The sequence below is a fragment of the Elgaria multicarinata genome, chromosome 7 (genome assembly GCF_023053635.1).
Source record: "Elgaria multicarinata webbii isolate HBS135686 ecotype San Diego chromosome 7, rElgMul1.1.pri, whole genome shotgun sequence".
NCBI classification, from domain to species: Eukaryota; Metazoa; Chordata; class Lepidosauria; order Squamata; family Anguidae; genus Elgaria; species Elgaria multicarinata.
In genome coordinates this window covers 87,432,544-87,458,722 of record NC_086177.1, presented here as the reverse complement: position 1 = coordinate 87,458,722, position 26,179 = coordinate 87,432,544, and the positions used below count along the sequence as shown (strand labels likewise).

Below are 26,179 nucleotides of genomic sequence, written 5' to 3'. Positions count from 1 at the left end.
ACTAGAGCTCAGTCTTACTTCCCAATCTGTAAACTGGGGTTAATAGTTTATAGGTTGATGTAAGAAGGGAAATTATGTAGGTTGGTATAATTTCCATAATGTATGTATGGTGCAATATCAATATTTAGCACACAAAGTCCCCTACCTATATATCAAACACGTGGAAGTAAGTCCATTGATTTCAGTAGTTGCTTTAAAGTAAATATTTTTGGACTGATGTATAAATACTTCAAATGATGCAGATGTCATCAATAACTAATTATTAGAAATTGTGGTACTAATTACTAGTTACCATCTAGTAAACTTGGTAACCTGCAAACTTGCATATGTAATTTAAAAATTCATAATAAAACTTGCATCTTTTCAAGTAGATAGTCTTAAAACATCGCCTTTTCCCCAGCCTGATTTAATGTTCCATTAGCTTTCCCTCAGGCATTTTTTCACTGGTTGCATCCCCTTGAACTCTATCTGCTACTATCTTAGTGGTGTTGCTTTCAGCAGTATGCAGTTCTCCATATGATGTCTAATGGTACAGCGAATCAGCAAGGTTGGCTATTAGAAGGCTTTTCCAATATTGATGTTTTAAAAAGCAAATAAAAATGTAATCCCAAATTTAATGCAAGAGGCCTTGTGACTGGAAAGTCTGAAGGACCCTTCTTATTGCATCTTAGTGTTTTGAATCAACTAAGAAGTTACTAAGTAGCTTTGCTAGAGTGAATGGTTTTTGGATGATGTGTGTATACATACAGTGTGTTGAAATGTTAACGGTCCATTTGAAGTAGAATTTGAACTATCAGGATTTGAATTTACAAGCTTGAAAATACAATGCAGATGGCTTAATTTGGCATCCTGCTTTATGTGAAGACTTTGAGCTATCCATAAAAGATTGCAAGCAGTGTTGTTTTGAGGGTTAGTAGTATTAGTCCTACAGTTCAGCTATGTGAATATGTTGAAATCATTAAAACTAGACAATCAGATATTTCATCCTAAAAAGTATTTTCCCATCAGTAGAGCACAATTCTACAGGGGATGGAACAAGATGTCTCTAAAACCTCCCAAAATTCTTCTTTGAGCGTGAGTCACGTTATCTTCAGCAACTTCGGTTCTCTCATACAATTTCATAGGGACTTCAGAATTACTGTATTTGAACTAGCCTAGAATTCTTTCTAACAGTAGCTATCCTGATGTATCAGTAAGCTGACAAGTAGGACATGCAAAGCTATTCTCTGTTTGTCCTCAGAACTGGTGTTTTTGTGGTATATTGCCTTTAGATGGAATATTTAGCTGTATGGTCCAACAGCTATTGACAAGTGCTCCCCCTCTCCCTCCCACAGGCATAAACCAGAAACCACAGATTCTGCTAGATGATACTCATTTTATAAAGAAATTGTGGTTGCAAAGTTAGAATGTCTACACACTATGTTTTGGGTTGATCCAATATAATTTAGTCTATTCTTGGATGCTTTCAGACAGGGTTGTGAGTTTGGGAAATGCCAAACAAAAGCACAGCATGTGCTGATCACTGCTAGTCCAAATAGAAAATCAGTATCTAGAAAGATCAGTGCAGGTGGCACAATCCAAGCCTTGCCCATCCCTAGGCCTAGGAGTTTGCGCAACTTGTGACTCGCCAGATGTTTTGGCCTACAAGTTTTGTCAGCCAACGTAGCCAGTAGTGTGCGATGATGCAGACTAAGCTGTTAAGTCTCCAAAGGCTATTAAGCATTCCTTGAATGAAAGAATTAAAGATGGCCATTAGTGAACTGCAAAATAGTGCAGGTACCCTGGCGTTCTTCAATGCCATGCCAGTAAATGACTATTCATGCAAACTGCAAGGCGCAAATCTTCAGATACCATGACATTTCTAAAATCAAGGAAATAACACCTGTTCCAAAACTCCAAGCTGATAGGAGAGAGCACATTGCAATTGGTAATTTAGATTTCATTTTTAACTTGAAATCAATCCAGATCAACCGGATCATCCTGAGTCCAAGGTACAAGACAACATATCTGCATTCAGGTGCTGCAATCCAACATGAGTCACAGGTAAAAATAAGAATTTATGTAACTAGTTACGCCAGAATGTGGATGGAGATGTGCATTCAAATAAAGAGAGGATAAATGGCGTTCTGCCATATTTTCAGTGTGCATCAGATTTATGTTCACAATTCCTGGTCCAGCAAGTTATGCTCATTAAGATGCCTCCTAGTACACAGGGTGCTCTCTAGGTGGATTAGGGGCAAAGGTGCTGGCTTAAGAAAGTGGTGGTATAATTTGGTAGTGCTTTAAACAGTTCAGTTGACTAAGATGAGCCATATAGGGTTCTGTATTGGTATGTCCTTTGGCTGGGGTGCTATTGGTATGTGTGTCACGGTCACAAAATACAGAAATAAAATGTATTTCCCTTGAATAGAATGACTAATAATGCAAAACTGGCAATATAACTCTTTATTTCCCATAAAAGATTCAGGAATGAAACATACAATTTAAAGTAGTACTCTTTTCAAGGTAAACAATGGCCAAGTTGATAAATCAACGTATAAAATGTTAACAACGGATGTACTCACTTCACACTTTGCATAATCAATACACGAACTTGGCTTCCAGAGGTAACTCATAACAAAATGGGACACATGAGAAGCGTACTGAACTCAATACATGCTTAGTTTCTTGTATTTGACTGTGCCAAGTATGCACTAGAGATGTCAGCTAAAATTAGATGATTATTAAAGGTAGTGGCTTGATTTAATTTCAGGTCCTGATTTAGGCATAGTTTTGAAAATTAACAAGACCTCACAGAATAATGTTGAGTTCTTGGTCTTGAAAAAGCTGAGCCAGGAGGAGAGCCATTTAGGACAAGAGGTTTCAAGAAGAAACAGGCAATAGCCAAGAACCTACATCAAGCAGCTTTTTGCAAACTGAAGCCTGCTTATCCCATTTCAATCCGCAAATAAATCTAATAGATGTTATGGCAACAGTGATTCTACTATCCAGGCAGTAAAGCAGAATTCGAAATGCCTGTAACATCACATTATTTTTCTGAAAACACCTAATCCTAAAATGCACTGATGGCAGAGCTCCACAGACAATCAGATGTACACAGGAAGCTGTCTTGGATGTGAGAAGTCACTGGATTAGGCTGATACCTGATCCAGTAAGATAGCAGATCTAGTAAGATAGCAGTATCTGTAAATGGAGCCTGGACCATAACCCTGGTAGTCCACTTAATTACAACTTTATCCCCCCCCCCCCATGAGTTTAGGTAAGGCTGTAGAAGCTGTCACATAGAACGTGTAAGTTTCCCTCTCCTTCCTTTAAGTAACACTTCCACTGTGGTTAATGTCTTTCCATCAGAAGAAGGGAATCACTTATTTTTAAAAACCCAAAGTCTGATTTCTTAGCCACTGTAATGATGAACAGCATCAGGAGTGCTGGCATTTAGTTTTATGGTTTAACAATTCCCTCCCAGTTAAAATGAGTTTTGAGTGTAGATGGTGGTGACCATCATGTTGAAAGTACTGATATATTGGCTTCTAGACCAGTCAGTTAAGATCGTAGACATTTTTAGTGCAGGATCGCACCTCATTATGGTAAAATTAACATTTGCTTGACTCTCCATTTCTTGATTTTGAAATATTTTACAGATAAATATATATATAAAAGAATTCAAATTACATATACATATTGGAGAGCACAAATATACAGGCCTCAGGAGAAGTTGATGATGAATAGCCTCTAGGCTGAAAGGTTTTGAAACCAACATAACAATCCAAAGCACATCACTTGGAAGTAAATCTTACTTTCAGTGGGACAGATTTCTGATCTATCTTGGATCAATGACTGAGTTTTATCTAGGGTGTTTTTGGTTTTTTTGTACACCTGACTGAGAACACCACCCCTAAAGCTTTATGCGATGCATATTACTGGTCCCACAATAATAATGACATTTCTTGCATAATTATGTATTGCCATACAATCCACAACAGCATATACATTCGAAAGTCTTAAGAAAAATCTGACTGAGGAATACTATTACTACAGACAGGAAGTTTCAAAAATAAATTAATGCTGTAGTTACAATTTGCTTTCCAAACTACACAAAGGCACTAGTTTATATTAAGGACTAAAGTCCTGCAAAATTTCAATCAAATAAAGAAAGCTATTATAAGGTTAGAGCAGTGCTAAAACCCAGCTGTCACTAGTAACTTAAAACAGCCACTTCAATGCTTTCAGATTGAGTGGGAGGAAATGTTTTGCTATAGGATGGAGCACTTGGAGTAAAAGTTTCAGCCCTGAGCAAGTTTTTACAGCTGAGTTATAAACATTGCTTACAATAGAAACTGGCAGACCCTAAAATAGGATAGAGCGAACAGGGATATTCTTTGTAGGACAAAAATGTCTCAATGTGCAGAGTTTCTCTTATCCTTCTGTGTCCGGTTTCCAGTTAAAAGAAAGGACAAAGGATTTTCACAACCTTCTTAAAGGGCTGCTACATTTCCCTTTACTTAACAGCTTACCTTATCACAAAGTTTTGATGTGTCATTTTAATATTTCCTGCAATTTTGCCTAATAACAAGATAGCAGGAATCACTACATTCCAATGTAGGCTGGACAGAAAATATACCCTTGTTAAAAAAACACGTTGTGCTACTTCGCTACACTAGCCCACAAAGTTTAAACACATCTGTTTCACATGATGTGGAATCAGAAGTTCACATTAGGCAACTGCATAGAAGATGTTACTTTAAAAATGGAAACATAATTCTTCTTTCCAGGGTTCTCAGTTAAACCCCCTTCTCAAAGCTTTATTTTTTACCATAGTAAATTTACTGATGAATAATTGAGCAAAAACAGGATCAACAAGGTACTGATAAGTCTTAACTGTTGTTGGAATTGGTTCTGCAGGTACAATGTGTGCTGTGGTTTGCACAGATACAGCGCCAGGAACAAAATGGTAGGATGCTTTTGTAATGTAGTCCACTAGTCTGTTGTACTGTTGTTCAGACAATCTCTCTCTGCCTCCATCTGCCTGAAATCAGAGAATGCAAATTTATTGAACTGTCTTTACCCTGCTTACTGAAACCTAGAACAAATTAGATCTAAAGCAATTGCTATTTTTAAAGGCTGTATAAGTAATTGATTAACCAGCTTTACCTCCAAATCGCAAGGGACTCTTTGCTGTTTGAGTTGCACCTCCAGCAGGTTGTTTTGTTCACTGTTTTGTAGACACTCAATTTCCGTCACTGGAAATGCTTGTTGCTGGGTGTCTTCACTAACACTAACCACAAACAGCACCTCCGAGGTAAGCAGCAAACATCCTTCATGTTCTTGACCTGATCCACTCACAATGACCACATCCAGGGCCATGTGGGCCTCTGGTCTCCCAAGAGACTGAAGCATTTTCCTATTAAAAGAATAATTCAAGATTGGGAACCTGAGCTCAAAAGTTGCTGTCAATCGCACCAAGTTTCGCAGTGAAGCTGCCATAAGAAACAACAACAACAAGCTGGAAGGATATTCATCACCACAGTTTTTGCAAATCCCCTTTCAGTTTTAAATCAAAAAGATGTCATGTTTATTTTGTAACATTATCAAAACTTCTTTATCATCTGCAGCCAAGTTGACCTAATCGATGGTCATAATCACATTCCCTCTGTCCGACTCATTTCTCATCCCAGTGGAGAATTCACCCCAAGAAGCTGGAACCAAACACAGAGCAGAAACTAGCAGCTATTTCAGGAGAAGTGCAGTACTTGGGTCCAGTGCAAAGGCAACTAAGTAAAATCTTAGATAAACAAACAGAGACCAGCCCCAGAGTTTCAAAGCTCAAAGGCTCATCGTTTTACAGAGTGGGCCTCTGTGCAGTAACTTTGTGTTTAGTGTTCCTAAAATAAACTCTTGTAACTCAGCTTTTTCCTAGGACAATTTGACCACCGGCCAGAATCTATTAATCAACGATGTGGATATAAAAATGAGCAAGTGTCTCGATAATTTTACCAGACGTATTTGACGTGGCTATTCGGTGCCTGCTCAGCATGTTGATCGCTTGGAGGATAGCGTGGTTTAGGATGCTGAGAAAGTCCAGCTCCATGCAAAATACCTGTGGTAAGAAAAGTTAGGATTTTTACTAGTTGTTTTTTTGGAAAACAGGAACATGTTGCAGTGATGTCATCTTCTTCAAGCAGTCCATAAAACATTGCAGATCCAAAGTGATGTCACATCTTTGGACGTTCTAGTGGAGATAATTCATTCAACATTAGAATACAATAATTGTGCACTTAACCCTAGTGGATTTTAGCATTAGCTAGAAATAAACAAAGGACAGGATGTCAGTCACATACTAGCAATTAGGGGAAACATAATGCTCTTGAGGGCCATCAGTCCAGAATGGGATTGAACAAGTCATTTAACAATGTATGCATAAAAATTCAAGACCACTGTTAACTTCCTTGCTTCATATTCAGATTCTTCCATGTATATGTCATGATTAGTAAACATTAGAAAGCAAGCTTGCCCTAGATACTGCATTTCAATGCAGGTTACTTAATCCAGCTGTTAAACATGGATCCCAAATGTTTATGAGTTCTCCTGGGGCATCCGAAATATGAGGAGCGCTCTTTGTGCCAAGGTAGAGCTCTGTGGAGCTGCTTCTTTTCCTGTTCGTTCTAAGCAAAATTGCCAGAGCTAAGAGGTGACCTGGCATGTGTGCTTTCTGATGGCTTGTAAATTTTTATAAATGAAGGCATGGTCATTAGACTGAGAATTAGCAGGGTGTAAAAACTTCACAGATATAGTAAAAGTTTTTACAAGACTGATCGAATCTAGGCTAAGCATGATGCTGCCGAGCCACAGACGACAGAATGCTGTGTGGCACTTTTTAACTGGTGGGGCTGGGGCTGCACGCAGAAGGGATGGCTTTGACAAGCTGCATGCGTCCACGGCACAGTAGACATTTCTGCATCAGGCTGTACGCAACTTTGCAGTCCATTTTACAAAATGAATATGAAATTAAACAATGCATTGGTTTTGGAGTGGGGTGGTGGTGGAATGCTGCTTAATATTTAACACACAAGCTGATGGTAATTTTAAAAGATGCATTCCAGTTGAAACAATTAGCTGACTGAGGTTTTTCGGCATTATGCAAACGAAAATGCAGTTGGTGAAAGAGAGAACATGTGTTGATTTCTGTGTGGTCTCCCACCATCTCATTCCTCTCATTGGGCATAATCCCATCTGCAATCTAGCTGTGGCCAAGATACCCATCGACTGCCATCTAGTATTGAAGTGGTTTGTGTATCCTGTTTGACCTCTCTTGCCCACTGGATGTAGAAAGCACACAAACAGTGCAAGTAGTTCTGTGCATCCAAGGCAACTTTGGAATTGTGCTCCCTGGACAAGAGTTGCTGACCCTCCTCCCCCCTGGCCAGCACTGCAAATTACTTTTCAAACTGGAAATCTCTAAAGCAGTTTGTGGCATTTCAAGAGGGGAGTGTCTGCTGTTCAAAGGGAAAACATTAAAAAAAAAACCTACTGGGTGCATGTAAGCCCTTGGGCCCTCCTAAAGTAGCTCTCTGGATTCAAGCCACTCTTTGCTGTGGAGTAAATTCATTATTATGGGTTGCTTATCATTTGCCAACAACTTTACAAAAACATTTTAAAACAAATACATGGAAAGTCTATTACGTACAGTGTCTCCCAGCTTTGTACTTCTTCCTTGTGGGTTTCAGAGGAACTGATCTTCACTTATCTTTATTTATTTATTTTTACCCTACCCTATTGCCGAAGGCTCAGTTTTCACTCAAATCAAACTATCTCAAGCTTGTGTGTGTGTGGGGGGGTAATCTGTACAACAGACTTTTAATCACTTAGCAGCCTAATGATTAGTACACACACTCATCCAAATCCTGATCCAAAATGTAGGTGAGTGGAATGTTGCACTTCATGCAACAGAGCTTTCTTAACCGTTCCCCACTGTAGCTCCCTGTGCCTCGGTAAAAGCTTCTCCTGAGGGTCAGGGCCTTCAGTAAAGGCCAAGAATGTGGTATAGGGGTTGAAGAATGAGGGTTACATAAAAAAAAGGTGGTGGCAGCCCACCACTACTTGATTTTTACTGATTTCGTCCATGCCACATTCCAGATGTTCCTGAGGGTCACTTGAACCCCAAGAGAGGATTTTGGGGGGCACAGGGGGATACGGAGGGGGAGGAGAGGGCAGGAAAGCCCTATTCTATGAGAGTAACTCTTGAATGAAACACCTCATTTTTTCCAAATATGTGTAGTGGGAAAGGACAAATGGATTTCACTGGGAGGCCTTTGATTTTAAGACAGAATCATTATCTTCAACATGGTTCAAGAGGCAGGGATGAGCCAAGCAGACTGACTGTGTGGTTAGACTTTGCACAACCTTTTGGGTGCAAAATGGTGTCTAAAGATTTAGCTAATGGAAATCTAAAAGCTTAAGTGGGACCTTGCCAATGTAAATGGTCAGTGACTCATATTTTAAGGAGGGAAACCATGAGCCCGTTAAAGGAAAAGGGACTTTTACATTATATGAGTAAAATGTAAAGTATTTGCAAATCCTTGATGCTTTGGTTTAATGATTGTATTATATCATGATTGGAACAACTATGTCTACGGGACTATACGGGGGTAAGAGGTTAGCACGCTACACCATGACTCAGCTATCCCTGACATGGGGAAATTCAGAACATGTCCTCACTCTTCTCCCCACCACAGGTCCTCTAGAGCAGAAAAAGCAGTACACATCTGGGTTTAACCTGCTAACTGCATGTTTTGTACAATGCAAGAGGGAAGGTCCAATTGGAAACATAATAATTGCTACTTACCTTGAAGGGGTGTGTCCTGTTAGTCCACAGAATTTACTGGCCAGAGGTATATCTTAACATATGGGATTATGCTACAATGGGATTGTGACAAAAATATCCCAAACTGGCAACACCAAACTTTAAGGTCCTTTACAAGTTGTGACCAGAAAAACTGAAGGACCCCTTTCTCCCACAGCAACCTACCTGCTTCTTAAGATGATCAATGGAGATTTCTGAAATATATCTGAATGGAACCAGGGAGAGAGCCTGTTCATTTGCTGCCCCTGACTCTGGGATTCCCTCTGGAGTGAAGCTTGTCTTGCTTGCCCATCAATGGTTTTTGAACACTTTTTAAAAGCCTTCTTTTGTAGGAAAGCTTTTGGAATTTACTGTTTTAACATTGCTCTCTGGACTATTATTTTTACTCTGCCATTTTTATTTTGTAGTTTGAGTTTTATATAGTATTGCTCTTTTTTCTTGTTGTTAGCTGCCTTGAACCTTTTTGAGGGAAAGTGGGGCAAAAATATTTTAAATAAATAAACACTGTCCTCTGGTAGTAGAAGACATTCTGAACATGTTAGAAGATAAGTAGGGAGTGGCAGTTCAAAACTAATTACTATTAAGCAACTTGACATATCTCAAACTTTAAATGTTTGGGGGTTGATATACCTAAAATAAAACTTTCTCAACTTTCATTTTGTGTTGTTTAAAACCAGCCATGTATATATTTTTATTACATAATCCATGATTAACATTTATATGATAGTGGCATTGAAATATAGGCTTTTTATGGCTGCTGAAAACTATGGAACCACCTCACTTCCTTAAGGTACAGATGGGCAACTTGTGGCTCCCCAGATGTTTTGGCCTACAGTTCCCGACATCTTTCACCATTGCCTATTCTGGCTAGGGATGATGGTCCAAACATCTGGAGGGCCACAAGTTGCCCATCCCTGCCTTAGAAGATTGCTAATGATCTTCTGGACATACTGGATTTCTTCTTTGGGTTAGTTCTTAGTGGTTACGACTAAAGAGGCATCTGGTGGCTTTATTTTGATTTTTTATATATTTTAGCAAGATGTGATAAATCCCGAAGAAGATTTTTGTTATAGAATAGGTTAGTTTTGTGATAGACTGTAGATATGGCAAAAAAGAAGTCCATTTGGCCTGTCCAATTCTTTTTGGTCCTATTGCTTTGCTCACAGTCACGCTGCATCACGTGCAACTAAAGGAAGAGAAAAACAACCATACTGCTGCCTTGATGTACTCCCAAATTTTGCCCTTAATTCCACTTCCCATACAAAGCAGCAACCCCGTTTTTCTTATATACCAAATTTTTTCTACCAGTGTTTAACATCAAATATTCTTTGTAATAAAGAAGGCTTAAAGCCTTAGGAATTAAAATAATAGTCTCATTAAAAAGAAGTGATGACAAAAAGAAAGACATATAATGCAAGTATACAAACTACAATTAAAAGACAAATTGAAAATTGGCAATGAACACAGAACACAATTCATATTAATTTGATAGAATCACTCAAACCTACCATAGCCGGTCTGTGAGACTAGCTCAGCTGCTCCTCCGATGGGCTTAGCGAAAACTCCCATTATTCCTTTCCCTACACCTGAGATAACACCTTTGGCCTTATGTCCGGCTGAAGCCTGGGCCTCTGACGTTTTCTGAAAGTTCTGCATTGGCTGGTCTACAATACCAGCAATCGCACCTATAATGAGAATTCCCAAGTATTACAGAAGAATAAAATTTCAGAACAAGAAGAAACCTTGGCTTTGGAACAGTTTTGTTTGGACTAAAAATCTGAATGCCAACTGTCTAATACTGCAATAAGGAGCACCAATTAAACTGAGCAATACCTTCCATTCTCTCTCCCTTTCCTGCTAGTCCCCTCTCATGTTTCTCTTTCATATAAACATTTACACTTTGTGGCTTCATACTGCAATTTATTATCTCAGGTGCTTTCTTTCTAAATACCTTTGCTAACTAGATAGAATTTAGCATACTGTGTGTGTGTGTATGTATGTATGTATGTATATGCACATGTGTATGGAACAAATGTCTGCTAGCACTGAGAGACTTTTAGCTGTTATGGAAATGAGATTTTCACATAATCCTAAAATTGACTTCATAAGAAAAAAATTCCCTGCATTCCATATATCATTTTAATATCCCCTTTCTATTGCCAGAAATCCTCATAAACTAATGCAATCTCTGATATATTACTAAGCTTAGTAGAATTAGGCTTTGGGACTTTTTGTTACTGTCTTTGTGAACACGACTATATTTTACTTTAATGCGCATGGGTCAAACTTTTACAAGTGCCTTAATGACCCCTCCAGCTTTTAGTATCAACAGAGGACTGCAGTTTAAATCTTCCTAAATGTAAACAGGTATGTAAGGTGGGATCTCTCTTTGATCTCAAGTTTACTCAAGCCACTTACCACAGAGATGTCTCTAGTTGTTGTGACTTTGATGGATAAGCTATTTGGAACTCACTAAAAGGACAATGATTGAACAAAGTGACAAGGTGTTATGTGACAGCAATTTGAATCTGGAGGGCCTGGGCTCAAGGTCGTTGTTCAGCACGGAGGAAATCATTGGGTAAAGCCTGCAGTCCTCTTCCCAGGGTCTTTGCACAAATACAGAGATCAAACAGCTGCCCTGGAAGGCACATCTATTATTTGGTCCCATACAGACAACAGAACACAGGCACTATGGCCAACTGCTGTTCGCTCTGTGCGCATGAAATCAAATATTATTCAGAAGGGCTGCCTGCCTGCCTGCCTCTGGGAACAAGCAGCATTTTAGTAGAAACCTAGGTTTTAAAAGGATCCTCGCTAGTTATGACACTCACAAGGTAGCCTTGGGCATTCCGCTATCTCTCAACCTAATCCCTACAACTGGCTGTTTGGAGCATAAAATAAAGATATATAGTAACCCGCTCCTAAGCTCTTTGGATAAGATGGGAACGAAACAAATACATTCTTTTGGCAAACTTGTGTCTATCTATCTGCAAGACTAAAACGTGTCCTTAATTGGTTCAATTACCAAAAGAAAAGGCAAAACTAATAAAGGAGCGATGGATATACTAATCAAGGCCTCTGCATGGTAAACTTGCAAAATACCAGGTGTGGGGGGGGGGAGGGGGGAGAACAGACCTTTTCTCCCATTCTTAATTCCACATGAAAGCTTCATTCTTTTGCAATGTCAACTTGCAGTGAAATCGCTCAAGCCCAATGTATAAGCAACCTCAAAAAAACATCTGTACATATGACCAGGCAAGAATATTTTCATGTGTAAGTACCACAGCTGCCCATAGATTACTTTGCTTTGTGTACAAATTTAACAGAATCTGATTTGGCTTCTTGATTCTACATGTGTCTCATTGTGTATGCTTTCTTTTCAAATTATAGCTGCAAGAAACATTAGAAGGTGACACTGGGACTTTTCCAGACCCATTGGGCAAACCTATTTATTACATTAGAGTAGAAAGCTATAAAAGCTGTGCCAAATCTACATTCTTGGGACTACCGTGACATCACAGAACATCAGTCAATCAAGAGATGGGACAGAGGCAGAGATTGCAAGAGTGCAAAGGGAGTTCTGATTATATTCATGGCTTGTTCTACTGATGTTGGAAAAAGATTCTCCAGCTTTTTTAAAAAAAGTAGTAGCAAACAATAAAGATGGATGCCCATTAGGAATTGTTCCATTATGAATGGTGCCTGCTAATTCCTCACTTACAAGATATAATCTAGGCACTTGCACATTCACTTTACAATGTACTTGTAGATGTTATTTGGGTGGTTATTTTTCTTTCTTTCTGTGACTAAGAATAGCGGGCATTATTTCAGCAATAAAGAATTTGTAAACAGAACCACAGAGATGGGACAAGTTCCTCATTCTGTTTAAGCAAAACAGTGCAGGCAACTGCAGTCTAAGCCAACTTGTAAACGAAAGTTCTTCGTCCATATCTTGAGTAAAGGCAGCAACCAAGAACAAGAAGCAATGTGGTATGTTTAAATACAACAGCAATAACTTCAGATTTCTAGCACGAAGTCTAACATCCCAGAAAATCAAAGAATTTCCACTGTTCGAATACAGTTCCACAAGTGAAAGTCAACAGTGTTCATGTAATACTGAGAGGCTTCAAGGGGATCTATAGAACATGATAAATTAAGCAGATCTTATATGTGTACTTAAGCCAAGAGCAATGGAATTGGATGATGGTGTGACTTCTACCATATAGAGGAACTTTAAAAAACTGGTAGAAGAAACTGCTGAAGAATATTTCTAGAGGGCTCTATTAAAGTGTGGATTCCAGTAGCACGAGTAAATGCTGGACATTGTGGATGTGTATTAATCACACACCATAATTCCTCCCATGTGGCTGCTCCCTCCTATCATAGCTAAAACAGAAAACAGTGCTGGTTAAAAACCACAGTATTTTTCATTGTTATTATTGATTTGTTTTTGCAATATACGCCCAGACAAAGACTTAACAAGGCAACAGACCAACTCTTAATCTGCTCCTGTTAATTTCAGTGGAGTTTGCATAGGAGACCTTCACTGAGGACTGGGGTGCTCTTGAGCGTTTCAGATCATAACCTAGCCTACTGTAGGCATTTTCTTTTATATCTGCCCTTTTCTCCAGAACAGATGCTTGCTAGTACATGGACATGTTCAGTTATTGCCCAATATATTTTGTTGCCTGATCTGCTGGTAGATCTCTTGAGTTATTATTTGCAATAGATCTGCAGGAATTTCTGACTCCCAATTGTAAAAAAAAAAATGACTTCCCCTCCTGCCCTAAACTACACGTCTTAAATGAAGAAAGGTTGGGGTGATGAAGAGTGGATTTTTGTGTGGAAGTTCTGTGAGCTCCATTCAGTTCTGGCACTCAGAATAAATTCCAATTCTTTAATTCTTTTCTACCAGGCTCTGGTTGATGGATCTTGTTTTGTTCTTTGGAAAAACCAAAAGCAGATCCTGAATGTCTGAAGTCTGCCTAACTCTGGCCTTGGTTATGTCATGTCATGAAATAATTCCAGTAGAACTTTCATCATTTCACCAATTCTTTGCCAATTAAAAAAATATGGATCTGTCCCTGAAGGCAGCAACCCTTCGTTAAATCCTTCCCCATAACGTGTAGTACATCTGTGTTCTGATGCTGTGGATTCCCTTGCTGTCTTGGTGGGGACAGGGAAATGCACAGCATCATGATGTCAGAAAGGAGACCAACTGCAGTGCAGCTTACAAGACGGAGGACTTGAGAAGGGGCTGCTGTTCTTGATGGCAGCCTGAGTACTTTATACCATAGGCTGGATTGCATAGCACTAAAAATTAAGAAACAGAACCAATCTTTTTAAGCTAGTAAACTTTTCTGTTTTCTTCTTTTTTGTCAATTTGATCTTATAGGGCAAGACTGGGCCACTTGCAGGCCTCCAGGTGTTGTAGCCTACAATTCCCATCAGCCCTAGCTGGCATAACTAATTGTGAGGGATGCTGGGAGTTGTAAGCAATACCTGCTCTCACATACACATGACGTGCTCTGTTCATAGAAGGTGCCTCCATTCATTTTTCAGGGATTTCCACCCCGCTCCACAAGCTGGACCACAGCTTATCCCATTTGTCAGGGTGGAGAGCTGGAGGTGCTGCTGTGGGATGGGGAAGTTTGTAATCTGCCAGCCCAATTACAGATTGGCCTTTTGCCAAGCAATACCACCTTGCATTCTTTTTCTGCATTAAACACTTTATAGAAATGTCTGAAACAAAAGAAGGATTTCACACTAAACTATTTAGAAATCATCTGTGTTGGGCCCAACACAGATGATTTCTAAATAGTTTAGTGTGAAATCCTTCTTTTGTTTCAGACATTTCTATAAAGTGTTTAATTTTAAAACTTGCAAGCAATACGGCAAACAATACCGTATTTCTTCGATTCTAAGACACACTTTTTTCCCATATAAACATCTCTAAAAATGGGGTGCGTCTTAGAATCATGGGTGTGATGATTATTCTTAGAATCAAAGCTTTTTTTCTGTTGGTGGTATTGAAATTAGTGGGCGTCTTACAATCGAAGAAATACGGTATTTTTAAACATCCATTGTGATTTTCTACCCTAGTCAAGCCTTTGGGCAGCAGTTTTAAATAGAGTTATGCAAAGGTTGGTGTGATGTGGCTGTTTTTTCTGAAGAAATAGTTTCCATGAAAGTTTACTTAACATTTGAACTATACTCAAGTGGTTTTCAAACAAAAACAAGCATCCAAGTTATCTATGATGCAAAGGAAATAATCAGTTTGAGATGTTTTCCTACAACTCATTAAATGGAAATGCTGGAATGACTGAGCCTTTGTACCTATCTTGCTTACAAGATGTCATATCCAAAACAAAGGAACATGCAAATAAAAAATACAACACACTTCCAAATATCCATAATTACTGTTAATAAGTAAAACATTATCCCCCTGCGGCCCCCATTTAATATGCAGCTAGCTTTTTATTTTATTTTTTTAAGTGCACTCAACTCTCTTCACATTTAATTGATCATCAGAAAATGTTTCAAAATTCGTCTAGCTGCAATGGCACATAACAGAGAAAATGTGGTATTTAATACTGTACTATGGAGCAGGATAACCTGTTTTGTCAGGACTCAACTCTGTACTGGATTCTCAGTTTGGGATGATATCCAGCAAGGATTTAATGCCTGTGCACACTGGGAACTACAGAATGAAAAGAACTGTAGATGGGAACCACAAAATGACAAGCTGAACTCACAAGAAGCCTCTTCAACATTGATAGGGCACAGGAGGCCACATGGCATAACCTGACCTCTAAAAGAGCTTCCAGGTGAGCCAGTGTTTCACATAAACCCCTTCTGAATGTACACTATCTTTTAACGACCCCCATAATGAACTATTCCACAGATATGAAGACTCTTATGTGCGGTTGCATGCAGCATACTGCTACATGAGAGACTGGTACTAATCCAGTATTGCCATTATAAGAGTTCTAGAACAGAACATTTCTGATCTCCCCCCCCCCCCACTCCTAAAGCTAAAGAACTCATAATTACAAGAAAACAGAAGCTTCTCCTGAGCTTCCTCGGTTGTAAAGCAGGTTGGGGTAACAGGTGGGGATGCAGTCATCCTTGCAAGTTCAAAATGGATCAGTAAGAGTTCCCACCAGGGGCAATCAATTTTTCCAGGGTCTGGATGGAAAGAGGAAGTGTCCATCTGCTTCAAGATCTTAACCTTGCTGAGAACTTCCTGTCTTCCCTGTCAAGGCACAGCAACCCCAGAGTCTGAGAACTCATTTTGTGGCTGACCCCTGCCACAGACTCACTTCCTGCCTTTGCCTGCCCTGCCCATGATAGCCTTGCATGGATTTCTTCCCTAAATTACCTTCCCTTCTTCACATGGTACTGGCTGGGTCTGACATGAGCTTTTGTTTCAAAAGAATTTTCTAGATTCCATGGATGTGTAGAAAAAACCCTGGAACCATAACCAGTATGTTTCTGCTAAATGGACAACCTAAAAGCATGAATGGGAGCAGAGGAATTGTAGTTCACTCAGTAAAGACTGCACTCCCCTATTTTGAACCCCCAGTTTGGTGCCTGCCAATTACACACCTATTTCCCTGTAACACCGAATCCTGACTTGTCCCCCAACCCATGACAAGAAAATGGAATTCCAAAACACAAACAAAACCTCCCCCAAGTTCTGCAAAGAAAAAAGAAAAAGGTCTCCAATATGAACAGCCCAAAAATAAGAGCGTACACTTTGAGGCTACATTCAGATCCCATCCTCCCAAAGGCATGATGCAACGATAACAAAATAAGACACCTGTTACCTAGAAGGCTGATGCCTAATCGAGAGAGACCCTGTCTCAGTCCTTCTCCCAGGTTCTCAGGGAGCTGCCTTCTCCATTCTTCTTGCCTGTTGTAATGCTCCTCATCCAATGACAGCCTATCCATATTTCGCGCAAGGCTTGTTGCCAGGTTGGTAATTGATGTCAGCGTACCTAAATGCACACAGGTTAGAAATGGAAATTAATGACCTGCTTAGAATGTGTGTGATCAAACTGCTTCATTGGCAAACAAAATGGCACAGCATTTTGTCTGGAGACAAGCAAGGCCTGTGAAACATTGTCACTATCTATTTTAAGAATCCGTTCCATTGATGCACAGTGCAGGTTTTGCACAGCCCTTCAAGCCTTCTTTCTTATCAGCTGCAACTGTCACCCACCAAGCCACCCACCATCAATAATTGCAAAATGCTTTGAATGCCAGACATTAACGTCACCTCTGCAGGGTAACTGCCGATTCAGAATACCCGCCTACATGGCGACCGCCTGCATTGCTCTAAACTGTGGGCAAGGCAGCAGTGTTTCCATGCTTTGAATCGTCTGCATTTTGCAGCTGGGCTTTAAAGCCACAAGATGGCACTATGCCTGTGTCCAAGCCCAGGGAGATCCAGATGTACGCTTGCTTCAAAAACATGTTCAGCAATACTTAACAGCAGTGCCTCCGTTTTTTCTTTCTAAGACTACATATGATGAGGCAATGTGGTGTAGGGTTTCGGAGGTACAGCAGAAGTACTGAACATCTCCATTCAGTTACGGCATGACAAAGTGGCCATGCGGGAAAGCTTAAATTGCGAATGTTTCTAGGATGCTGTTGTTAAAGAAACGATCTGTTTTTAAAACACAGAGAGTGGAGGAGGTTTGCTACCCGCCCAGCTATTCATTGAGACTCAACCACCTAGAACAAAGCCGAGAACAGCAAATCCATCTAAAAGGTTTAGTGCTTTCCTTTAAGGCTCCAAGGCAATAAGGCAGCAGTAAAAGTCGTAGAAGGGAATATCTACCTTTGGAAATGTGTTTGACGAATGACGTTGTTCCTCTGGAAACTCCGCTGACAAAGGCACCAGGACCCCGGGTTAGCCCTTCGTATGGAAGCCTGAAGAAGTCAGCTATTCCATTGCCTATGCTTCTTACCAAGCTGGCTGGGCTGCCAAGAATTTCAAGCGATCCAACCACCCATCCTATATGAGGAGACAGTTTGGGGGGGGAGAGAAAGTTGATGCTTACTAAAATCACAGAAATAGCAGTGGTGTGGTTTTTTTCTTAGAAGTTACAAAAAACCCTCTACTCTCTCTCTCCCTCCCCCATTCCATTTTTACTCGAAAATTTATCACATCATGAACTTCCTTTGAGAAAAACACGGGAAATAGCTCATCCACTACGGATTCAGCAATGGCAATCTTTCATGCTTTCTAAATCAAAGAAATCCCTTTGGCAAAAACACAAATAGCTTTAAAATGACTTCCTTCCATGAGCCTCCCGTATTTCTGCTAAAACTGCGTGTGGAGAGATGGATGCCGCATTCAAATGGCTCGAAGTAATAGGAGCAGAGGCTTATTTTGCTTAGGAGGCTTTACATCTTGCAAAGCAACTTTGTTATTTCACGTCCTCACGGCGAAAGAATCATGACAGCTAGTTTACAGTGATACAGTGTACAGCCTTGGGGGAGTGTGAAGGTCAGCTGCTTGATGGGGTGTTGGGAAAGGGGATGCAGATTTTTGACAAGTGCGTAAGGAATTATTTTAATCCACCCCAACAGCTCTGCACTGATCACTTTCGTGTAGAGTCTAGTTATAGCCAGATAAATGGCCTTTTGCTCAGCACAGTTGTGTAAACAGAAATGGCATTTGCATGCTGATTAAGTTACTCAGAGGGAGGATCCCTCATGAGTTCCCCACAAGGGGATTGAGGGTGGAGGAACCCTAGGATTTAGTTTCCTACACAAAATTATAGTTGCTGGCAGATAGCCCGATGTCCGAGCAGATTGCCCTCTGCGTTTGCTTGTAAACTGTGCTGCAGTGCTGGATTGGAAGCCAGCACAGAGTTTTAAAAAAGAATTGCAAGGTCACTGTTCTTGTTTGCAGCAGCCAACAGAGGAGCATCATGAAGGCTAGCTAGAACGGGTCTAGAGTCCTACTCCAGAAGAGCCCAAGTTCCGCTGCGGCAGCCAGAGTGCTTTGCACCTGCTGCACCTGCCGGCTTGGGCGGCGGATGGACCTAGTGATCGACTGAGTAGTCAATTACAGCGGGGGCACAACAGACGGACAACAGCTCACATCAGCCATTTTCACTCGGTGGTGTGTTCTGCAACTCACTTGTGTAACAAATTATAATGCAAGAGGAATTTAGATCAATTAACTCATGGGTAACTCAAGGTTATGAGGTCATTTGACACAGCACTTGATTTGCAAGCAGACAGGTAAAAATCATTTCCACATCATATTGCTCATTATGGAACAAAATGTAGAAACTAATGTTTAGAAAAAAGCACAAAAAAGAGTCTTGTGGCATCTTAAAAGATTTTTTTTTAAATGGAAACATAGGCTTTAATGGACCAGGGACCACTTTGTCAGAAAATGTTCCTTCGATTCTGCAGCAAAGGGTCATGAAACTAAACTGCTCTGCTTTTCATCTATCCTTTTCTTTGGCTCCTGCGCTACCAAACAGTGTGTCCTCCAAAACTCTGCAGTGAGTCTGAACAATTGAATTAAAATTGTTTACAAAAGTGCCAGTCACCTAAAAGAGATGACTCCACATTTCCCACATCCACCGTGTGCCAAATTTTGCACATGAAGATCGTAAGAAGAGCCCTGCTGGATCAGACCAAAGACCCTTCTAGTCCAGCATTCTGTTCACAGTGACCAACTAGCTGACTCTATAAAGACCCCAAGTAGGACACGAATGCAATAGCACCCTCCCACTCATGTTCCCAAACTCATGTGCCTCCAATACTGCAGTAATATATAGTAGCCATTGATAGCATTATCTTCCATGAATTTGTCTAATCTCCCTTTAAAGCCATACAAATTGGAGGCCATCACTACATTTTGTGGTAGCAATTCATAGTTTAACTATCCACTGTTTGATGAAGTACTTCCTTTTATCTGTCCTAAATCTCCCACCATTCAGCTTCATGGGATGACCCTGGGTTCTAGTATTATGGGAGAGGGGGGAAAACATCTCTATGCACTTTCTCCACACCAGTTTTGTATACCTCTAATGCCTCTCCATATTCACCCTTTTTCCAAGTTAAACAGTCCAAGATACTATGACCTTTCTTCATAGGGGAGTTACTCCAGCTCCTTGATCATTTTGGTTGCCCTTTTCTGCACCTTTGCAACTCTACTATGTCATTTTTGTTCTGTAAGGTAACCTTCCCCAACCATGTGCCCTCCAGATGTTCTGGACTTCAACTCCAATCAGTCCCAGCCAAATTAGCCAAAGGTAAAAAATGCTTGAGTTGAGGTCCACAACATCCGGAAGGCATCAGGTTGGGGAAGGCTGCTGTAAGGCTCCCAATTGCATTGCTTCACTGCTCCTAAAAAACCTCTGATCTCTTGTGTAACTGGGCTGGCCTGTATCCCATGCTGACGACTGAGTGAGGGGTGTGACATGCAGAAATCTATCCTTATGGACTGCACAGGTTGAAGGAATGAATAGGTACAGACGAAGTTGCCTGATAGTCACTCTCCAGGGTTTCAGGCAAAGGTGTTTCCCACTCCCAACTGGAGATGCCAGGGATTGTACCTGGGATCTTATGCATACAAGGCATGTGTGCTACCACTGAGCTATGGTTCCTCCCAGTTTGTGCATGTCCACCAGTCCAAATGGAACATTGGGTTCCTGCATGGACTGAAATCCTTGCATGGCTGCACAATAAGATTCAGGAATGTTCAAAGAGCACTCTTAATCCCTAAAAGGAGGCCCATGTAGATGTTCCCCTTAACAACATTCACATGAGTTCTAAATAGCTTGAGCTTTCTTAATTGTACATGACGCACAATAAAATGGATTGGTCCTTTCCCAGCCACTTACAGCGACTGACACAGGCACAAATGGGTTGGAATGGGACAGGGCAAAAGAAGCAATTGGTACAGAGGAAGATAATGATCATGTTTCAACAAAAGCAATAATGCCTTGGTTGTGGGTGATCAAAGGCAGCCTCTCTAACCACTGCAACGTACATGTTCTTATGTAGGCAAAGGTAGAGCAGGGATGGAGTCACTTTATGAATGCACATGTATGGAAGTGAGACAAGGTATCCATTAATCTAATAGACTGTTTGCTCACTATTGATCTTGTATGGGAAAGAATCAGTAAAACAAACACACTCCTCAGATCAAAGGACAATAAACATCTGCGTGCCAGTCTAGCATGAGGATTCTGTGAAGAAAGACAGATTGCTAATCATAAACGGCAGCCAAAGGGAGATTGAACAAGAAAACAGTGTTCAATGGCATAATTTGCTTCAAATGTATAGAGACAGATTGAATAATTTCACAAAAGAAATTCCTTTTGTGAGTTCATGTTGGAAATTAGTTTTGAATTCTGAGTTGTGCAGGCTGGCTGGGACAGCAACAAGAAGAACAGAATATAATGCCATTTCTCACAAGCTTTGAGAATATTCTGCAACGGGCCAGCACTGGCTCTCTCCCACCTCATGTTCATGTCATTTTCAGTATCATTATTTTATTCACCTCCTCCACAAAACTCATATTTCTGTGCAATTGCACAGCCATGTGAATGAAGTATGATGTTGGCAATGGGGATTTTCGAATATAATAACAATGAAAAACTAGACAAAGCCCTTAGCTCACTTGCCTAGTGGGTTAAGGGCTCACCAAAGTACTGTGATGCACAATGACAAGGCTAAAGCGAGACCTGATTAGAGGTGTACAAAATTATGCATGGTGTGGGGAATGCGGATAGGGAGACATTTTTCTCCTTCTCTCAAAATATTAGAACCTGGGGTCATCCCTTGAAGATGATTGGTGGGAGATTCAGGACAGATAAAAGTAGTTTTTTCACACAGCACATATAGTTAAACTATGGAATTCACTTCCACAAAATGTGGTGATGGACACCAATTTGGATGGCTTTAAAAGGGGGTTGGATAAATTCCTGTAGGAGAAAGCTATCAATGGCTACTAGCCTGATGGCTATGTGCTACCTCCATTATCAGAGGCAATAAACCTATATACACTGGTTGCTGGGGAACATAGGAGGAAGGGTGCTGTTGCACCATGTCCTGCTTGTGGGTCCCTGGTCGACAGTTGGTTGGCCGCTGTGTGAACAAAGTGCTGGACCAGATGGACTCTTGGTCTGATCCAGCATGGTTCTTACGTTCTTAACCCAAGGTCATCTTTGACTTCAATAACCCAAAGCGACTGGCATTTCTTAACATGTCTGTGTGGATCAATTACAATCTTTCAGTAAGATAGTCAAGTGCTCCAAACACCTGGATACTTGATCTCAAAAGGTACAAAAGTGTTACAAAAAACAAACATACCTGCTCTGAACAACGCTCCTGCAGCATAATGCATGGCCAAGGCATGAATGAGCTGCCTGGCAGTTGTAAAAATGGGTCCTCGTTCAAACACAGAGAAGGAGAGAGGAGTGTGATCTGAAGCAATGTAGAGCTTTAACGAAGCATGGATACTGACCAAGAGGCTAACCGGCTGGATTGCTAACTTCCTTAATTTCACTGGATTGACCAAAGCATTTGCATGCTGCCTCACATGTTCAGGCAGTATCTGGTTAAGAGCTGAGGCTTTTGTGGGATGGTAAACAGCTTTGCTGTCTGGCAGGTAGGTCTCAAATAAAGTCTTAATGTAATAAACAAAGGTGTCTTCCACATATAACCTGGCTGGCTTCATTTCAAAGCTGAGGTCATTCACATGAAACAGCAAATTCTGCTCTTCTGACAGAGTAAGGCAGAGTTTGATGAAGGAGTTTTCATTATATTCTTCCAGATCTTTATTGGATATCATGAGGCTATGCACTCTGGTCCACTGCATGGTTTCATTTTTCTCTCCCTGGCACATTAAGACTGGAAAATGGAAATTGGATTTGTTGTAAAGCTGATTATCCAACTGCAAGTCTCCACAATATATCTGGAGTGTATAAAACTGCTGAAGTCCACTGGTGGCGTCTCCGTGAAATTCGTGGGAGAGGGGTCGAAGGTAGCTCGCAACTGGAACCATGTGAAGGTAAATGTGGTCCACTGTGAACCGTAGAAGCTCCGATGATGTCTTGGGGTTTGTGATGTCATCATATACAATGAGGCTCAGCTGGCTGATAAACATTTTAAGCATGAGGTTCTGCTCTTGAGTTCTGGATGGGAGAAATCAACAGTAACATGGTCCCTCCAATTTCAAATGGAAATTAAATCAAGCACAAGTGTGATTAATATGAACTAGATTTGGGGTTCCAAATATCTATAGTCAATGTACACAAAGAGATATTACTGCTATTCTGTGCCAAGTTACAACTTCTCTGCCCATGTAACATAAAGTTGCATTTGAACTTACCTGTAACATTTTACATACACTATTTCTCAGTCATATTTGCAATGTAGCTTGAAGCTAAAGCAGACAATGGGAAATATCCTCATATGTTGTCAGATGTTACATTTTTGGTTCTTTTGCAGGAGACAATATGGTGTGTTTCTATTATGGATCATTAACTTCACATTATGGAAGCTATATTTTTCCCTATTAAATCACCACGACTATTTTAAACTTATGACGGGGTTGCTTGTTTTACAGCATTAACTGCTTTTGGCTAAGCTTAATTAACAAGTGGGCTATTAAGCACTGATAATCACTGATTTCATGGGGATTCATACTTAATTATAGGGTATATTTTTTTAAAAAAACTGCAATAACACATTCTTTTCTTTCTGTGACGTCACCTCTAGAAGCCAAGCACTTGGAAAGTTGTAAAGAGTAATGTTATGATTCAAGTTGAGTGGAGTTTGCAACAAAGTTTTTGCAATTTTAGCGCATAAGGAAGTGTAATAAAGATGATCGACTACATAGTTTGCATGGGACCATCCTTCTGCCCTTCATCATGAGTGAGAACTCCCACAGACCTCAATGGGAGTTCTGTGCGAGCAAGGACCGCCAATCTGGCCAAACAAACTTTAAACTTGCAAGTCCTCTCTGAGCCTTGTTTATTGTACCAGGAATTTCATGTTTATCCGAGGGTGACATGACCTCAGATGTTAGATTGTCATGTTTTACTATGATATACAAAATGTTAACATGTGGTCTAAACATACGCCACACATACGCAGCAACACTAGACAAAACAAACAGTTGTGCTAGATTTAATAAGTCACTTCGCACCTAGACAGCTAAACGGCTACACAGGCCAAGTTCCTTTATCACCCTCCAAGCGGTTTTAACATACCTGTTCAAACTGTTCTGGTGTCCTGGTCTTCCTTCTGGGGCTAAAGTGATCATTATTGTCCCACATTGATGAGCAATATCCACATAAACATAGCCAAAGCCAGTTAAGAACACGATCTAAGGAGAAGACATTGCACTTAGAAATCTACAAAACATGGACACACCATGATTCAATAATGTTAATGCTGTTTAGGCCAAAAGTACTTACTCCCAAGGAGTTCTATAGATATCTGCACAACTATAAAGAAACATGTGGTTTGAGAATTACAGCTTTCAGTTTTAATTTTCTCTTTCAAATAATAAAATAAACACAGGTCTATAGTACAAGACAACAGATACATGAGGGCCAGAATCTGCTTTCTCTGAAAGTCACCAGAATCGGATGCTCAGTGTAGCGCCTGGCACAGGACTTTCCCCCTTTAACTCTTCATGCCGTTTGCCCTGCCAGCTTAGGCATGTTTGTGCACTACAGACTCCTGCAACTCTTTCTCTGAGGCTGAAAATGCAGAAGGCTTGCTCTGTGAGGGTCTGTTACTGCATAAACAAGGCAACATATGCATTACCTAAACCCCTCAAACGCAGCAGTATTTCCAATAACCAGGTTTGTATTCTGACCCAGGAACAGACCTAACCTATATTAGTGGAGGAATAATGTAGGAGATAGAAATGGGCATCTCGTATTGGTTGTACAAAGTGAACAATGGAACTGTATATAACTAGACTATATGGAATTATAGCCAAAACTTGTTGAACTGGACTTTAATTACCCATATCCATCCAAAGGTTTCTATTGGTATTCTTCTTTACACCATCAGACTAATAGGACATTCATAATCTTAGTAATACTGTGAAGCAATCTCCCACACCCAAAATGGAAAATAGAAAGAATTCTCTCAGATTTGATTAAGTTTTCCAGTTTTTATACATAGTTTCCCCCCAATATAAATGGCAGTGCACATATTTCGAACGCAACCTGAAATTACTAATATTTCCTGAGAATTACATTCCTCCTCGCATTTGCATTTTGGGTTGTGAACGGGACATATTTGCTTATTTCTGAACAAGAACGAAATTTTCATACAACCCTATGACTGTAGAGTAGCTGTAGCTGTGGAGGCTTCCTGGATCTGACAAGTGATAGACACCCTCTTGAGTTTGGCAGCTTTTACAGCTCTGACGTGCTTGTTATGAACACACCCACCCACTATGTCCTCTACAATTATGGGGGCCCTGCAGATCTGGCGTTGAGTCCGGTTGTTAACGTAATGCCACCATCTATGGCATTACCCTGGAGAGGGTTCCTCTGTCCTCCAATCCCAGAATGGCAAAGTAAAGGTTGACTTAGACTATCAGGCACTCAAATTTAGACTCTGGTCTAATTGCCTGGAATTAAAACTAAAAGGGATGTCAGAAAGTAACATTCCTGGAAGAACATCTTCTGTGAACAAGAACTCTAAGGAAGCATCTTTTGAAATAGGAGAAATAATAGTTGTCCCCGAAGAAGATATTTTGTGCCTCCACATGCAAAAGTTAAGCAAGGTATTTGAAGTGCTAATTTCTCCTACAGGCACTTGTTTGAGGTTTAACTCTTTTTTATTTCTCTGGCCATTCTTTATGCTGTCATCCTTCCCTTTTTATCTAAATGATCACACTTGCTCCAGAACTGTATTCATAATTTCTTCCAGTCCTTTATTATTTAAACTTAACACCCAAGATTTCGTTGTATTTTGTGATTTCCTGAATCCAATGCATCAGTTTCTTTTAATCCAGTGAAAATAAAATAATAGAAAAGAGCACAGTTTGGGCAGCAGCATATTTGTAAATGAATTTCTGTAGGGAATTATTATGGCTGTTGATGCTGCTTTGGAAAGGAAGAACACCACACACCTCAATTATAGGTCTTTCAGGATTAACACTTAGATAAAGCTAGTTTCCTCAGGAAATTACATAGAGGCAACATTAAATGAGGAACCCATCTCCATTCTTTTCAGCATTACTTTTAAGAAATAAAAGAAACTAATGGCTTTTGGGAAGGGGGAGAATCTGTATCAAAAGGAATGTCAGCG

The 26,179-nt window shown here is 40.3% G+C and overlaps 1 protein-coding gene across 1 annotated transcript in view; it reads right to left on the bottom strand.

Annotated features, from left to right (window-relative positions):
* Positions 1-2,430: 2,430 nt before the first annotated feature.
* Positions 2,431-26,179, bottom strand: part of VPS13B (vacuolar protein sorting 13 homolog B) — a 434,090-nt gene continuing 410,341 nt past the window's right edge. The window contains exons 55-62 of the mRNA XM_063130990.1: positions 24,115-24,230; positions 22,211-23,034; positions 17,706-17,882; positions 16,690-16,860; positions 10,369-10,545; positions 5,995-6,097; positions 5,152-5,401; positions 2,431-5,026 (exon numbers count right to left, since the gene is read on the bottom strand). Of these exons, the coding sequence (XP_062987060.1) occupies positions 4,778-5,026; positions 5,152-5,401; positions 5,995-6,097; positions 10,369-10,545; positions 16,690-16,860; positions 17,706-17,882; positions 22,211-23,034; positions 24,115-24,230 (2,067 nt within the window). The 3' untranslated portion in view covers positions 2,431-4,777. The remainder of the gene's footprint in view (positions 5,027-5,151; positions 5,402-5,994; positions 6,098-10,368; positions 10,546-16,689; positions 16,861-17,705; positions 17,883-22,210; positions 23,035-24,114; positions 24,231-26,179) is intronic.